Source organism: Saccopteryx leptura, chromosome 1, assembly GCF_036850995.1.
Source record: "Saccopteryx leptura isolate mSacLep1 chromosome 1, mSacLep1_pri_phased_curated, whole genome shotgun sequence".
NCBI lineage: Eukaryota > Metazoa > Chordata > Mammalia > Chiroptera > Emballonuridae > Saccopteryx > Saccopteryx leptura.
Window position 1 is genome coordinate 257,958,010 of NC_089503.1, and position 16,568 is coordinate 257,974,577.

Consider the following 16,568-nt stretch of genomic DNA (forward strand, 5'->3'; position numbering starts at 1 on the left):
ATGGTCAAGGCACATATGAGAGAGCGGTCAATGAACAACTAAGGTGTTGCAAGGAAAAACTGATGATTGATGCTTCTCATCTCTCTCCGTTCCTGTCTGTCTGTCCCTATCTATCTCTCTCACTGAGATATATATATATATACGTATATATATATATATATTCAGTCCACTATGAAATAAACACCAGAAGGCAGGAGCCCCTTATCTTGCTTGTTTTTGTGACATCTTAGGACAAGCGGTGCAGGCCACCAGCCGTGAAAACTGAGTACATCCAGTACATGTCTAGGAGGCAAAAGATAAACAACCGTTAGAAATGTAGCAATATTTTCTACTGAACTCTATGTACCCAGATCAAGGAAGCCCCTACCCTAGAGACTTAGCCAAGAATGAGGTCAGCTAACCGCACTCCTCCTGCCCTTGTAAACGCTGCTTGCTTGCTCAGCCTAGATAGCCACCCTATAAAAAGGAGCCATTTTAGAAGCTCGGAGCTGCAGTGTTCCCTTGTGTGGGTTGCCTGCAGTCCCTGCGCAGGTTTGCAATAAAACTTATAAAATTCACTTTGGGTTTGCTGTGGTCTGTCTCCTGGGATGTAACAGTTTTTTCCTTGACTTCATGGAGCCCGGAACACAGGAAGTGCTCAGTAGATGTTTGGGTGAATGAACTGGATGAGTTCTCAAAGCACAGGTCAGGTAAGTGAAGTAGTTGGTTGGCTCAAACATCTACTGAATCCTACCTATTGAGTGATGAAACAATACTATCTAGTATGTATGAGCATTTACTAAGTGCCAGCAAGTTTATATTCACAACCCCATGTGGCAGGTGCTATTACTATCAACTTCCCCATTTTTAGACAGAGACTCAGGGCAATTTACTTCACCAAGGTCACACTGCGAAAAGGTCATGATTTGAACCCACATCTGTCTGAATTGAGTCAGAACCCTAAACCAGGAAGCTATCTGCACTACTACAGGACTCCCTTAGCCTATTGATCCGTGTTTCGGAAACTGAAGAGGAACAATTCACACTTGTGACCAGCTGGTCTCTGTTTAATAAATGAAAACAATAAATTAAGGAGAAAAAGAAAAGGAAACAAGTGAATTGAGAATTCAATGGAAGTGATGTCATGGGTCCTTCTTAGCAGGTAATTAGTAGAAGTCATCCAAAGCTGCCACCTTCAGTTCCACCCCAATGCCCTCTGTGCCTATCAGTCAAGATCCCTGGGCATTCTCCCTTGAGAACACAGGTAGATTAAAAATATTACAGACTTGACTTGGATTAAAGAGCCCAATGAGACATGCATCCTGCAAACTCTGCCAAACACTGCCGGGATTATAATCCCAAGAAGCCAATTTTAAGTTTTGCTACTGAACAAACCACGGGATTTTCAGCGACACCTGGAGCTCATTAAAAGTTGACTCTTATTCCCCCACCTTCACCTCATTTGTGAAAATGAACTAAGGAGCAGTGCAGAGCTGCAGGCAGAAGAGGTCTGGTCCGTAGTTCAGGGCAAAGGTGGAGACCGAGCCACAGCTTCACCCCACTTCCAAGTGATGGTCCCCAGGTAGTTTCCCCACTTAGGCTGAAGCCCAAACCCTTGGGCACTTGATTAGTATCAAGAGACAAGTGGAAATTGGAGGTGTCATTCTCTTTCTCTGAGCCACAAGATGGTCAGAGCTTCCAATAGCCAAATGTACTGTGGTGTCCATGGCAGCAGAACCCAAAGCAGGCAAAGCACCTGGTACTCAGCGTGGCCATTGTGAGTGCCCCATGCTGGGTGTGCATGCGGTTGAAGGTCTCCAGAGCTCTGAGCACACTGAGGCTTCTCCTTCTGTAACAATGCTCACTGCAATGTACTGTATTAGTTACTTAGTCACCATCTGCCCTCCCCCCCACTAGGCTGGCAGCCCTGAGAGGGTAGGACCACCTGGACATGATCACCGTTGTGCTCCCACAGCTTGGCACTTAATAGGCACTCGATAAATACTTGCTGAAAAAAACAAATGACTCCCAGCACAATTTCATAGCAAGTCTGTGAGCTGCAAAATCCTTCTGAAATGTGAATGGAAATTCCCTAAGTTGATCTGAAATTCACTTTTCAGCTGTGACTGACATCATAGGAAGCCACCCGCCCTTGTATGTGTGGCATAGCCAGTATGCCCTGTGTAAATGAGTGTCATCTCATGTCTGTTGAGATTATAGGGAAGTCCTTGGTAATCTGCTCCTTGTGTGTTATTGTATACCATTATGAGCTGCCCTTCCACTTGCTGCTCAAGCCCGCTGTCATCTTGGCCTTCTGTTTCTTAGAGAGGCCATGATCTTCCCACATCAGGTCCTTTGCAGATGCTGTTTCTTTGCCTGTGCACCCTTTCCCCTCCCTTTGCCCCCAGAGCAGAATGTCTCAACTGAATTGCCACCTTGTCTTTGAAACTCCCTCTTCCAGCCTGCCTTCTCTGTGGATTAGGGTTGTTAGAGATGAAATTAAGCACGACTTGTGGAAACAAAATATCTCGACAAGGCAACTTTAATAACTTCTGCCGAAGGGTGTGCTGCTGCTCTTCAAAGCCAGCCAGCAAGCACGTCGTGGGCAGAGGGCAAATTCTGTTTTTATCCCTAACGCAGGTCCTAGGATGCTGGGTGTTGTTCCATTGGCTGGAGTGTTGACCGTACAATCTTATTTTTTCCCGATTGTCTGGTTTAAATGACTGCACAAAGGTGGAAGGGAGAGATGGGAACTATCATTAACTAGGTAAGGGGGTTGGTGAATGGTCGATGACCGGACAAAGGGGGCTGGAGGATTGGTGTCCCAGTAGAACCCAAGCTCTGTCAATCAGGCATCCCTGATTCGACTTCCCTGTGCAGTGGGACACTCCTGCTTATCAACAGGGCTGGCAGCCTCTTCCAGACTACTCTTGAGGCGGCTATGAGGATTCTACTTATCAGTACCAACACCAACTGCCACCAGAGGAAAGACACAACCAACACACAAGTAAATTGCAATAACCATACAGGCAGTTTATTACTCACAAATCCTTTTTATGCCTGACCAGGCAGTGGCGCAGTGGATAGAGCGTCGGACCAGGACACAGAGAGGACCCAGGTTTGAAACCCCAAGGTCACTCGCTTGAGTGTGAACTCATCTGGTTTGAGCACAGCTCACCAGCTTGAAACCAAGTTCGCTGGCTTGAGCAAGGGGTTACTCGGTCTGCTATAGCGCCCCCCCCCCCCCCCCCCCCGTCAAGGCACATATGAGAAAGCAATCACTGAACAATTAAGGTGCCACAACGAAGAATTGATGCTTCTCATCTCTCTCTCTTCCTGTCTGTCTGTCTGTCTGTCTCTCTCTCTCTCTCTCTCTCTCTCTCTCACACACACACACACACACTCCTTTTGGCATGCTTGGGTACAGCTTAAGGGAGCCCTGTCAGCTTGCTCCTCTCCGTTGTCCTTGGTCAGAGCTGTGTGGAGCCAGTTCACATTCACATTGGAGTCTGGGCGACTACTGCAGGAGGGGGCCCCATAGCTTTAGTAACTTTTCTGGCCAACGCCTTCTAACAGGTGTCAATCTACAGGATTATCACCTCAAACCACCTTTTTGGGAGTTCCTTGGAGGAGCCCTTTTTATGTTAATCTACTGAAATGTTACATCAAGTCACTTTTAAGATGTTCCTAGGGGAGCCTCCTGTCTATGTCAACCCACAGAATTATGACATCAAGCCACTTCTTATCCATATGTAACTTCACACACACACACTGACCGAGCACTGAGCGAAAGGCAGAATCTGTTTACCATATCTGTACACACTATATTAATTCCTATCCAGACAGCATAACTTTATTTAATTTCCTTAATTGATTTTAATATTATATCCTAATTATTTTTATATATCTTCCATATTTTTCTATATATTTAATTACTATAACCTTATATTACTGCAACAATTGGTAAACAAGTTAGCTATTTCTCATTCTATTCCCCAGTCAGAGGAATCTGAATGAAAGGGAGTTGGGAAGTTAGCTGAAGAAAAGAACCCGAGTTAAACATCTCCTTCTATCCTCCCTATTCTTTATACATCTTCATTTTTTTCTTCAAATTCAGTGAGCAGACGTTGGCTCTGATCATCGGCGTTTATTACTAGCATCTGGTTAGTGTAAGGGGGAGGGCTCTGCTTGGTTATGGCCGTCTCAGTCAGTCTCTAAATTAGGCCTCAAACACATGGGACAATGCAACATCCTGTAAGAATCAAAACTTTAACAATTATAGCCCTGGCCGGTTAGCTCAGTGGTAGAGCGTCGGCCTGGTGTGCAGAAGTCCCGGGTTCGATTTCTGGCCAGGGTACACAGGAGAAGCGCCCATCTGCTTCTCCACCCCTCCCCCTCTCCTTCCTCTCTGTCTCTCTCTTCCCCTCCCGCAGCGAGGCTCCATTGGAGCAAAGATGGCCCGGGCACTGGGGATGGCTCCTTGGTCTCTGCCCCAGGTGCTAGAGTGGCTCTGGTCACAACAGAGTGACGCCCCAGATGGGCAGAGCGTCGCCCCCTGGTGGGCGTACCAGGTGGATCCCGGTCAGGCGCATGCGGGAGTCTGTCTGATTGTCTCGCCCCGTTTCCAGCTTCAGAAAAATACAAATAACAAAACAAAACAAAAAAAAACTTTAACAATTACCAGGGAGGTAAATACAGAGGTCATTAATCCTTTCCATTTTCCAAACTATTGTTCCATCAAATCAGTGAAGGGGTCATTTATGCCTGAGTTTTTGGCTAACTCATCTGCTGGGATGGTCAGTCCATGGAAGGCTTTGGCTGTCTGGGACTGTGTTATCGGGATGTAAGTACAACATCGGGTTTCATCATAACACCCCCCCACCCCCCCTACCCCCGCTCTTCTCCGCTAGCGTCATATCTAAAGCTAGTCTATTTCCCCAGGCCATTCGGCTGGTAGGGCCAAGTTGCTGTGCTATTCCCTTCCTCTCATCTCTAAAGTAATTGACAAATCTCTGTTGATTATAATATATATAGTTTATCCAATATACATTCTTGTTTATTGTTACCCAGCAGAATAAGGCTGATTTGAACCTGGCAGTTATTTGATTGCAAGCTTTGGACTCATTTGGAACACCCCGCGGAACTCCAATAGCATCTATGTATATAGTCGGATCGAATGACCCACTGGGACTCATGACACTTTATTTTACTTACTTTGTGCCATAAGCCAGGCTTGATTGGGGGCTAAGGGTAGCAAATGCCAGGATAAAAGGGATAGCCAATTGTATTAGGCAGCAAATGCCGCCCTAGTTAACTGGTCAAGTCTTATAGATTTTTGTCCCACAATATTACCAGACATTAGCTCTGGGAATGATAAGGGCAGATTGGTTGGCTAGCTCTGTGAACTGTCTGTCAGCTTTCACTGCACTGAGTCAAGTTTCCTACAAAGGCCAAATTGTTCGCCCACCTAGAGAGGCATGAAGAAAAATTGGCAGTAGGATAAGGTGCTTTTATAGCCCGTGGGAGCTGACCCACAGAGCCCTTGTCCTCAGGAAATAGCAGTGATAACTACCAGCATGACTTGTTTTGCCCAGGCAGTGGCACTTTGGAGCAGGGCTACCGTGCAATTCATCCCATCAGGGTCCGAGGACCACCCAAGTGGAAATGGGACTAACAGAGCCTCCAGTCTTCCTATAGCACAAACGTTAACAGTTGCTTTTGTTTAGGGTGCTGACAGAATATTTGATCCATTCTACCCAGGCAGTTACATCTTGGTATCCTGTTTCTATTGCTAGGGTTTGTTTTAAATCCTTCACTTCTATCATGGTTACTATATAGAGGGAGGCCTGGAGCCCCACCCCCCTCCCCTTTCTCAGTTTGGAGTCCTAGTCCTAATCTTACAGTAAATCTCTTCCTAATAAACTGGTCCTACCTCTAAGTTCACAATATGGGTGGGACCCATGGGAGTAGAAGAACCCCAGACGCCCTATTCTTCATCGAATGTCAGGAGGGGAAACAGGTTTTTCTCTTTATCCCATTCTGGGACTCTCTCTTAAAATGACCTGACTTTCTACATTTAAAACATTTGTTCTCTCCCTTCCCTCCTCCTTGTCCCTGTCGACTTGCCTTTTATTTTTTCCTTTCAAAAATATCTCCATATCTTATACCTTCTATCATTAAAACCATACAATTTCTTTCCAATAAATCAGAATTCTCTTTCTAAAACCCTTAACTTTCAGTGAGGACTGTTAGTAATTAGCAATTTTAGATTGATACTTTTATGAACTGTGGAAAAAAAAATAAAAGACTGGGCCATGAACTAAAACTGGTAAGCTCAGACGAGCCCTGCACAATGGCCCTACAAACTCAGAGTCCCAAAGTAAACACTCAGGGTGGTCTAAATCAAACCCTTCTAGCCATAGGTAGTTTATGGCAGGCAGTCATTTTCTAGGGAGGTGTTCCCTCTCAACAAGGTCAACGCTCACCTCCACTCAAGCCTGTTTGTTGTCCTCTGCATCTAAGACAATATACCTGATAACATGCTGTTGGTCAAATAAGTTTGTAAAATTTGTGTTATTTGATTATGTTTACTTTTATTGTTAAAAATGGCTGCTGCCAAGGTGAATGGCTGCTGCCAGGTGTAATGGCTAATTACCTTCCTGCTTAGGAAGGGACTTTGATATGCTAATGTGCACTGGAGGAGGGGTTTTCACACCAAAAGTTCTTTTTTTTTTTTGTATTTTTCTGAAGCTGGAAACGGGGAGAGACAGTCAGACAGACTCCCGCATGCGCCCGACCGGGATCCACCCAGCACGCCCACCAGGGGGCGATGCTCTGCCCCTCTGGGGGGTCGCTCTGTTGCGACCAGAGCCACTCTAGCGCCTGGGGCAGAGGCCAAGGAGCCATCCCCAGCGCCCGGGCCATCTTTGCTCCAATGGAGCCTCGCTGTGGGAGGGGAAGAGAGAGACAGAGAGGAAGGAGAGGGGGAGAGGTGGAGAAGCAGATGGGTGCTTCTCCTGTGTGCCCTGGCTGGGAATCGAACCCGGGACTTCTGCACACCAGGCTGACGTTCTACCACTGAGCCAACCGGCCAGAGCCCACACCAAAAGGTTTTAAGAAAGAGAAGAAGGAGGAGGAGGAGGCCACGTGTTTGCAGAGAAGGCAGACAAGATGGTGAGTACTGAAGGAGAAGCCAGTTTGTGCAGAGATGATAAGAGAGAAGGAGATAGGGAACTACAGGTGACTGAGCTAGTGGGGGCCTTTGATTCTAGGAAAACCCGGATGTGTCAGTAGCTTTGTGAACGCCAAATGAGTGGGTTTTGGTGCCTAGTGTGTTTGTGTTTACTCGCAGCAGGGTGCAAGGCTAGAATAAAAGGAGTGGCCCACCAGTTTTCAGCTCTGCTGTTTCTTTACCGTCTGTCCGAATCTAATGGAAACCTGCATGTGCTTGGCGGCTGTGACTGCCTTGACTACTGGCCGTACACATGTCTTTGAAAAGTGAGGGTCAATTTTTCCCCCACTAGGCCATACATCCCACCAAAGCAGGAGCCAAGAGACCCCCGCATTGTTATCGTTATGTGAACCAATAACTGTTGACTATGTTGTTCCACCCCGTGTAAAAGAAATTTCAGCATATATACTTTACTTTTTACCTAATCCTATTTTTCAGTGTGAGATAACCCAAGTATTTCATTGTCGGTAAAAAGATTCAGAATTTGTCCCAGAACATAAAGTATATTGTCTACATATTGGATTGGAGTGAAATCTCTGGAAAATTCTGCACTATTCAAGTCCAAATAGGCGGGACTCTTCATATATTTCTGGAGCATTATTGTCCAACTAAACTTATAACCTTCCCAGGTGAAAGCAAAGAGGTGTTCCTGTCCTTATATTTTTCAGACATGCTCAAACAGGTACTACATGACTTTATTATCATTGAAAAATATTGGATTACAGGAATCTTTTGTAAACCCAGGCAAAAGAAACATTTTCTGTTAAGAATTTTAAAAGGCATTAAATTAAACTAGTAGTAGTATTAAATGCTTTCTAGACCACCTGGTTAAAAAACATTCAGAATAACTTATATTTTATAGTGTTATTAATCATTGCAGAGGAGGCAAAACTTCTTATCTGGCCTTGGGGGCCTACTGAGCCTCAACTTGGACTTTAAAAGTGCCCTTCTTTTCCTCTACACTGAGGTCCTAGAGGACCCTCCCATTCTCACAGATGTTAACTCCCCTGTTGTTCTCAGAACTGCAAGTTTTTAGACCTCCAGAAAGAGGCTTTAAGATATTTAAATAGCCTGTTTTCTTTTTTTCTGAGTTTTACTGTCTGGAAAGGTGGGGGGTGAGATCTCTCCCCTACTTTGAATTATTAACTTATTTATTTTCCACATAGAATAATAAGAATTTCAGACAGACAGACAGATGAGACAGACGAGGGCCCTCAAACTGAAATTGATTCTCCTGGATCACAGACCTGAGTAGTTTTACATACAGACAAGACAGTTACAGTACAGAGACATGAGCATGACACATAAACAAGTCTGATGAATCCTAATAGAGTTGCTACTTGGCCCTTAACTCTGAAGACAAAGAACACAGAGAACAGTAGTTAGTGCAGCAAGACCTTACAGAGTCCAGACCAAGAAACAAGTTTAGGATCCCAAATTCCATTCTATTAAAGTTTAAATGAGCGCTCCTTACATTTTCTCATTTTAAAGCAACAATACCCAGAGTATTTGAATACAGGAATGAAACTATCTTATATAGTTCAATATTAGAGCCGGCATTTCCAATTTTGCATGCAAGAACTTGATTTAGGCATCAAAAGAGCCACATCTTGGCTCTCCTAGGTAGATAGAGTTCATTCGTTGCTTCTTTTCCCAGTTGTTCGGGGATTATCATTCCTATAAGTGGGCATTCAACCGGTGAAACATTGGGAGGTTTCTTTCCCTTTTTTGTTTTTGTTTGTTTGTCTGGTACTATCTTTGTCTCTAGTTGTTATCTTAGAGGTATGATTTCCCATCTTCACTGTGGTGTGGCTCCTGAGGGAGGCTCAACCCCCCTTACTGGAAGTTTCTTGCACTCCCAGTTTGACCACTAAGGAATACTTCACCGCACTGGAGGCTTTTCTTTTTTTTTTTACAGAGACAGAGAGAGGGATAGATATGGACAGACAGACAGGAACAAAGAGAGATGAGAAGCATCAATCATTAGTTTTTCATTGTGACACTTTAGTTGTTCATTGATTGCTCTCTCATATGTGCCTTGACCATGGGCTACAGCAGACCGAGTAATCCCTTGCTCGAGCCAGCTGGGTCTTGCTCCACTGGCTGGAGTGTTGACTGTACAACCTTATTTTTTCCTGATTGGCTAGTTTAAATGGCCGCACCAAAGTGGAAGGGAGAGATGGGGACTATCCTTAATTAGGTAAGGGGGTTGAGGAATGGTCAATGACTGGACAAAGGGGGTTGGGTAATTGGTAAACAAGTTAGCTATTTCTCATTCTATTCCCCGGAAGGAGGAATGTGAATGAAAGGGAGTTGGGAAGTTAGTTAAAGAAAAGAACCCGAGTAAAACATTTCCTTCAGGATGTTGGGCTCTCATAGCCAATTGCCTAAGACTCCTTAGAAAAAAGCAAACTACTTTCCCTCTAATGAGGGACATGGCATACCAGGAATGAGCAGTCCTGGAGATGAGGGGCCGACAATGTCATGACATATCCAAAATGAGCCACCTGACAATGGAGCACCAACAATACTTTTAATAACTGATAAGTGCTGCTTTCAAAGAAAGATCTTGATCAAAAAGAGATGAATGTAAAAAATAAGTAGAGTTATTTCATATTGGAGCCAAAGCTACCATTCCAGAGGAACTGCCTTGCATGTCTGATGCCTCAAACATTTGAGATGTTAAAACCAGGCAAAATAACTTTTGGGCTGGGCCTAAGGCATCATTGCTTCCCAAAGAACTAATATATTTTCAAAGATAACAAGAAAGCAGTTATTACAATCATGAAACTGATGACTACCAAACTGAAAATTAAAAACATTTACAGCAAAATGGTGGGATCTTGATAACATTATAAGGAGTGAAATAAGTAAATCAGAAGAAAACAAGAACTACATGATTCCATACATTGGTGGAACATAAAAATGAGACTAAGAGACATGGACAAGAGTGTGGTGGTTACCAGGGGTGGGGGGAGGGAGGACAGGGGGAGAGTTAGGGGGAGGGGGAGGGGCACAGAGAACTAGATAGAGGATGGCGAAGGACAATCTGACTTTGGGCGAGGGGTATGCAACATAATCTAATGACAAAATAACCTAGACATGTTTTCTTTGAATATATGTACCCTGACTTATTAATGTCATCCCATTACCATTAATAAAAATTTATTTAAAAAAAAACAAAAACAAAAAACAAAACACTATTTATAATTAGTGTCACTGTTATGTTACCTACACCAATAGTGTATGGCCAGTAGCCGCAGCCACCACCACAGCAGCCTGGGCCGTGCAGATTCGCATTTGATTTGGACAAACGGTTATGAAACAACAGAGCCAAGAACTGGTGGGCCATCCTTTATTTCTAGACTCCTATTGGCCAACAAGTAAAAACACACAGCGGGAAAACACTTCCCTTTCCATTTAGGGCTCCCAAAGCCACTGACTCATCCCAGTTTTCCTAGAATCAAAGGTTTCTACCTCACCAGTTCAGCGGAGCTTACAAAGCCTCTCACCTCTGTTCCCCTTCAGCTAACTGCCATCTTGCCTGCTTCCTCTCTACCACCATGTGGCCTTTCCCTGCAACAACATGGCCTTCTCTCTGCCAAAATGGCCTCCTAGCTCCTCCTTTTAAAACTTTTTGGTGTGAAAACTCTCCCCCCAACACACATTAGCATAACCAAGCCCCTTCCCAAGCAGGAAGGCAATTAACTGCAACACCTGGGCAATGGCCACTCATGTGGGCAGTGCCATTTTTAACAATAAAAGTGAACAAAAACAGAAAATACAGATTTTACAAACTTATTTGCCCAAAAATAAAAATACCTTCCTTCTAGTAATGTAATTGTTCCCCATCCCTTTGTCATAAATACCCTTTGCCTTTGTTTCCTAATCAGATACTATTTGGGCTTCTGTGTGAATCAGTGCTTTCTGAATAGCTATTCTTATTGATCATAAATAAATGCTTGTTGCTTCTCACTTTGAAAGGTGTAAGGTCGGTGGCTGCAGTAGTCATGGCCATGCAGGTTCCCATTGGATTCGGGCAGACGGTAAAGGAACTGTGGAGCCAGAAAATGGTGGGCCATTCTGTTTATTAAAGTCTCATAATAGTGGATGAGCAAAAAGGCAGGCAGGGAAGACTGCTTCCCTCTCACTCAGGGCTCCCAAAGCCACTACTCATTCTCCGGACTCACAGGCCCCCACAAGCAAAACAGCACTCCCCAGCCAAATAGGCCAGGCCCAAATCAGGTCTCCAAAGGTCCCCAGCACTGCCTCTCTCTATATATAGATTCTCTCTCTCTCTCTCTCTCTCTCTCTCTTTCTCCCTCTCTCTCCCAGCAAAATAGTCTAGGGGCAAAACCCCCTTCTCCAGCAAACAACGGCCCCTCCCAAGCAGGAAGGCAACCTGCAATTTGCAATTTGCTGCCCTCAGGGCAAGCACCCACAGCCTTCCATAGACTATACCAGTGATTCTCAAACATTTTGAAGTCAGGCGCATTTAAAATCCTACAAATAGGCCCTGGCCGGTTGGCTCAGCGGTAGAGCGTCGGCTGTAGAGCATCAGCCTGGCGTGCGGGGGACCCGGGTTCGATTCCCAGCCAGGGCACATAGGAGAAGCGCCCATTTGCTTCTCCACCCCCCCTTCCTCTCTGTCTCTCTCTTCCTCTCCCGCAGCCGAGGCTCCATTGGAGCAAAGATGGCCCAGGCGCTGGGGATGGCTCCTTGGCCTCTGCCCCAGGTGCTAGAGTGGCTCTGGTCGAGGCAGAGTGACCCCCCCCCCCCGGAGGGGCAGAGCATCGCCCCCTGGTGGGCAGAGCATCGCCCCTGGTGGGCGTGCTGGGTGGATCCCAGTCGGGCGCATGCGGGAGTCTGTCTGACTGTCTCTCCCCGTTTCCAGCTTCAGAAAAATACAAAAAAAAAAAAAATATTCAGGTTAAAGAAAGTTACTGAGTAAATACTGGCATTGCCGGTACTCAGACGTAGCCTGAGGAATGAGGATACTTGATCAAAGGGATTATCTGAGCTGAGTCAAGAAGAAAAAAGACTGGAATTTCATGACAGTTTAGGGGCACTGGCTTTAAATTCTGACAGACTTGAGCCTGACCAGGTGGTGGCACAGTGGATAGAGCGTTGACCTGGAACGCTGAGGTTGCCAGTTCAAAATGCCAAGCTGGCCCGGGCAAGGCACATACAGGAAGCAACTACTACGAATTGATGCTTCCCACTCCCCAACCCCCCACCCCCTCTCTCCTCTCTAAAAATCAATGGATAAAATCTAAAAAATAGCCTGACCAGGCAGTGGCGCAGTGATTGGAGTGTCAGACTGGGATGCAGAAGACCCAGGTTTGAGATCTCGAGGTCGCTGGCTTGAGCACGGGCTCATCTGGTTTGAGCAAAAAGCTCACCAGCTTGAACCCAAGATCACTGGCTCGAGCAAGGGGTTACTCGGTCTGCTGAAGGCCCGTGGTCAAGGCACATATGAGAAGGCAATCAATGAACAACTAAGGTGTTGCAATGAAAAACTAATGATTGATGCTTTTCATCTCTCTGTTCCTGTCTGTCTGACTCTCTCTTTCTGTCTCTGTAAAAAAAAACAAAAAAAAAAACACAAAAAAACCCCCACTAAAAATAATAATAAAAGGAATTGAGAAATGAGCAAATGTAAAAAATGCACTTTTAAAAAAAGAGAAGAAAAAAACAGATTGTATGGTGCTTTTGAGAATGAATGCCCACCTTTGTGCCAACTGGAGATATAATTATTATTATTTTTACTATTTCTGAAGAGAGAGACAGACAGGCATGACGGGAGAGAGACATAGATGAGAAACATCAATTCATAGTTGCGGCACTTTAGTTGTTCATTGATTGCTTTCTCATATGTGCCTTGACCAGGGGGCTCCAGCTGAGCTAGTGACCCCTTGCTCAAGCCAGCAACCACAGGGTCATGTCTATGATTCTATGCTGAAGCCAGCGACCCCACGATCAAGCTGGTAAGCCAGGGATCAAATCAGTGACCCCGGGGTTTTGAACCTGGGTCCTCAGCGTCCCAGGCCAACACTCTATCCACTGCACCACCAGCTGCTCAGACATTAAAGAAAGGGCTTAGAGCAGGGGTAGTCAACCTTTTTATACCTACCGCTCACTTTTGTATCTCTGTTAGTAGTAAAATTTTCTAACCACCCACCAGTTCCACAGTAATGGTGATTTATAAAGTAGGGAAGCAAATTTACTTTATAAAATTTATAAAGCAGAGTTACAGCAAGTTAAAGCATATAATAATAATTACTTACCAAGTACTTTATGTCAGATTTTTGCTGTTTGGCAGAATAAATCTTTATAAAACAACTTACTATATAGTTAAATCTATCTTTTTATTTATACTTTGGTTGCTCCACTACCGCCCACCATGAAAGCTGGAACGCCCACTAGTGGGCGGTAGGGACCAGGTTGACTACCACTGGCTTAGAGAAAAAAAAAATAGTAAAGACAGCACAAACTCATTTAATGTAATTATTGCTACAGGAAACTATTTTTATGTGTGAGGTAGTCCTTTCAACAAGTTCGACTTCATCTGCTGGTGTTTTGTTTTTATTATCTTACTGGACTTTGGAAAACAAACAGTATGCCAGAACTGAACCCTGACCTACTTATCTTCTAGGTCCCCTAGGTAATGGTTTTCCTTCTCACTATTCCCAAATCTCTTTCATATCCATGTATAAATAAACATTATTTTTTAAAAAGGTGACATTTCAAATCAGTGGCCTATTTATTAAATCATGTTGGAACAACTAGCCATTAAAAAATAAGTTTTACCACAACACATCTATTAGAATGGCTAAAATCCAGAACATTAACAACAGCAAAGGCTGGCAAGGATGTGGAGCAACAGGAGCTTTGCTTCATTGCTGGTGGGAATGCAGAGTGGTAGAGCCACTTTGGAAGACAGCTTGGTGGTGTCTTACAAAACGGAACAAACTGTTACCATACAATCCAGCAACTGTGCTCCTTGGTATTTATTTACCCAAAGTAGGTAAAAACTTAGATCCACACAAAAACCTGCACTTGGAATGTTTAAAACAGCTTTATTCATGATTACCAAAACTTGAAGAAACCAAAATACCTTCAAGTAGGTGAGTGGATAGTGTGCAACACAACTACACAATGGGATATTATTCAGTGCTCAGAAGAAATGGGCTGTGAAGCTATAAAAAGACATTGATAAAACTTAAATGCATATTAATAAGTAAAAGAAGCCTATCTGAAAAGGCTACCTACTGTATGATTCCAATTATATGGCATTCTAGAAAAGGCAAAACTATGAAGACAATAAAAAGATCACTAATTTCCAGAGCTTAGGGGAGAGGGCGGGATGAATAGGCATAGCACAGAGGATTTTTAAGGCAATGGAAATACTCCATATGAAACTATAATAATGGGCTTTGGCTGGTTGGCTCAGAGGTAGAGCATCAGCCCAGTGTGTGGAAGTCCCAGTTCAATTCCTGGTCAGGGCACACAGGAGAAGCAACCATCTGCTTCTCCAGCCCTCCTCTCTCTCTCTCTCTCTCTCTCTCTCTCTCTCTCTCCACCCCCCCTCTCTCCCCCTCTCTCCCTCCCTCCCTCTCCCACAGCCATGGCTTAAATGGTTCTAGCGAAGTTGATCCCAGGCACTGAGGATGGCTCCAAAGTCTTGCCTCAGGTGCTAAAATAGCTCGATTGCTGAGCAACAGAGCAGTGGCCCAGACAGGCAGAGCATTGCCTGGTAGATGGCTTGCTGGGGGGATCCTGGGCAGGGTGCATGCATGAGTCTGTCTCTGCCTCCCCACCTCCCACTTAATAAAAAAAGAAAAAGAAAAGAAACTATAATGATGGATATATCTGATTATATATTTGTCAAAACCCATAGAATGCGAAATACCAGGAATGACTCAAAATGTGAACTGTGGACTTTGGGAGATGATGATATATCACTCACTGCAGATTCATTAGTTGCAGCAAATGTACCAATATTGGGGGGGGGGGTGGTAATGGGAGAGAGGCTGTGCACATGGTGGGGGGGGAGTACCTAGGAAATCTCTGTACTTTTCTCTCAATTTTGCTGTGAATCTAAAACTGCTCTGAAATAATTAAGTCTTTGAAAAAAGTTAAACCCAACCTGAAATGTTCGCACAATATATTTTTGGTAGCTTAAAGTGTAAGAGCCTGGCAAACTTTTTTTTCAAATAAATGGCCAGATGGTAAAAAATAAATAAATAAAATTAACAGAGGCAGAGAGAGGGACAGATAGGGAAGAGAGAGAGATGAGAAACATCAATTCTTTGTTGTGGCACCTTAGTTGTTCATTGACTGCTTTCTCATATGTGCCTTGACCCGGGGACTACAGCAGAGTGAGTTACCTCTTGCTCAAGCCAGTGATCTTGAACTCAAGCCAGTGACCATGGGATCATGTCTGTGATCCCATGCTCAAGCCGGTGAGCCCACACTCAAGCCGGCGACCTTGGGGTTTTGAACCTGGGTCCTGTGTGTCCCAGTCCAATGCTCTATTCACTACAGTGTGCTCATGAGTCCCCATGGCTGTGCCTGCCTGGTGGCCTGGTCTTGGGCTGGTGGCTCAGTCATGGGACTGGTGGTCACAATAGCCATTTTCCACCTCACCTTCTGTGGACCCAATGAGGTCCACCACTTTGCTTGTCATGTGCCACTACTGTTGAAGTTGGCCTGCAGAAATAATGTACCAGGTGTGGCCCTGGGTGTGGGCCTGGTGTGCATCATGGCCCTGCTGGGCTGCTGTCTCCTCATCCTCCTCTCCTATGCCTCCATTGTGGCTACCATCTTGAGGATCCCCTCAGCTGAGGGCTGCCACAAGGCCTTTTCCACATGCATGTCCCACCTCACTGTGGTAGTTGTGCACTATGGTTTTGCCTCTGTTGCGTACCTCAAGTCCAAGGGTCCCCAGCCTCTGGAAGGAGACACCCTGATGGGAGTCACCTACACAGTCCTCACACCCTTTCTCAGCCCCATTATCTTCAGCCTCAGGAATAAGGAGCTGAAGAACACCATGAGAAAGACTTTCCTCAGAAAGCTCTACCCAGAAAATACATGACCATTTGGGAGGAATTCCTTGAAACAGGTGAGTTGGGTTACTCAGTGCTAGCATTACAAATGGCACTTCATAAACATGCAATAACCTATTTTTGTCTGATACTTTAAGGTTTGCAATTAAATAGTACCTTGCAGGCAACATTCAAATGTAACACACAATGGTTAAGTAGCATCAAGGATGTATTAAGGGGAGAAGGATATATGAGATGATAACAAAATCAGACTTAATAATTTCTATCTGTTGCTGGATGCTTTGTCAGGG

At 44.7% G+C, this 16,568-nt stretch overlaps 1 protein-coding gene across 1 annotated transcript; it reads left to right on the forward strand.

Moving 5' to 3' along the window:
* The first annotated feature begins 1,704 nt into the window (after nt 1-1,704).
* LOC136388311 (olfactory receptor 10H1-like) lies at nt 1,705-16,307 on the forward strand. Its single transcript, XM_066360225.1, has 2 exons — nt 1,705-1,756; nt 15,736-16,307. Exons 1-2 carry the CDS (start codon nt 1,705-1,707, stop codon nt 16,305-16,307), a joined length of 624 nt encoding a protein of 207 aa, XP_066216322.1.
* The last annotated feature ends 261 nt before the right edge of the window (nt 16,308-16,568 follow it).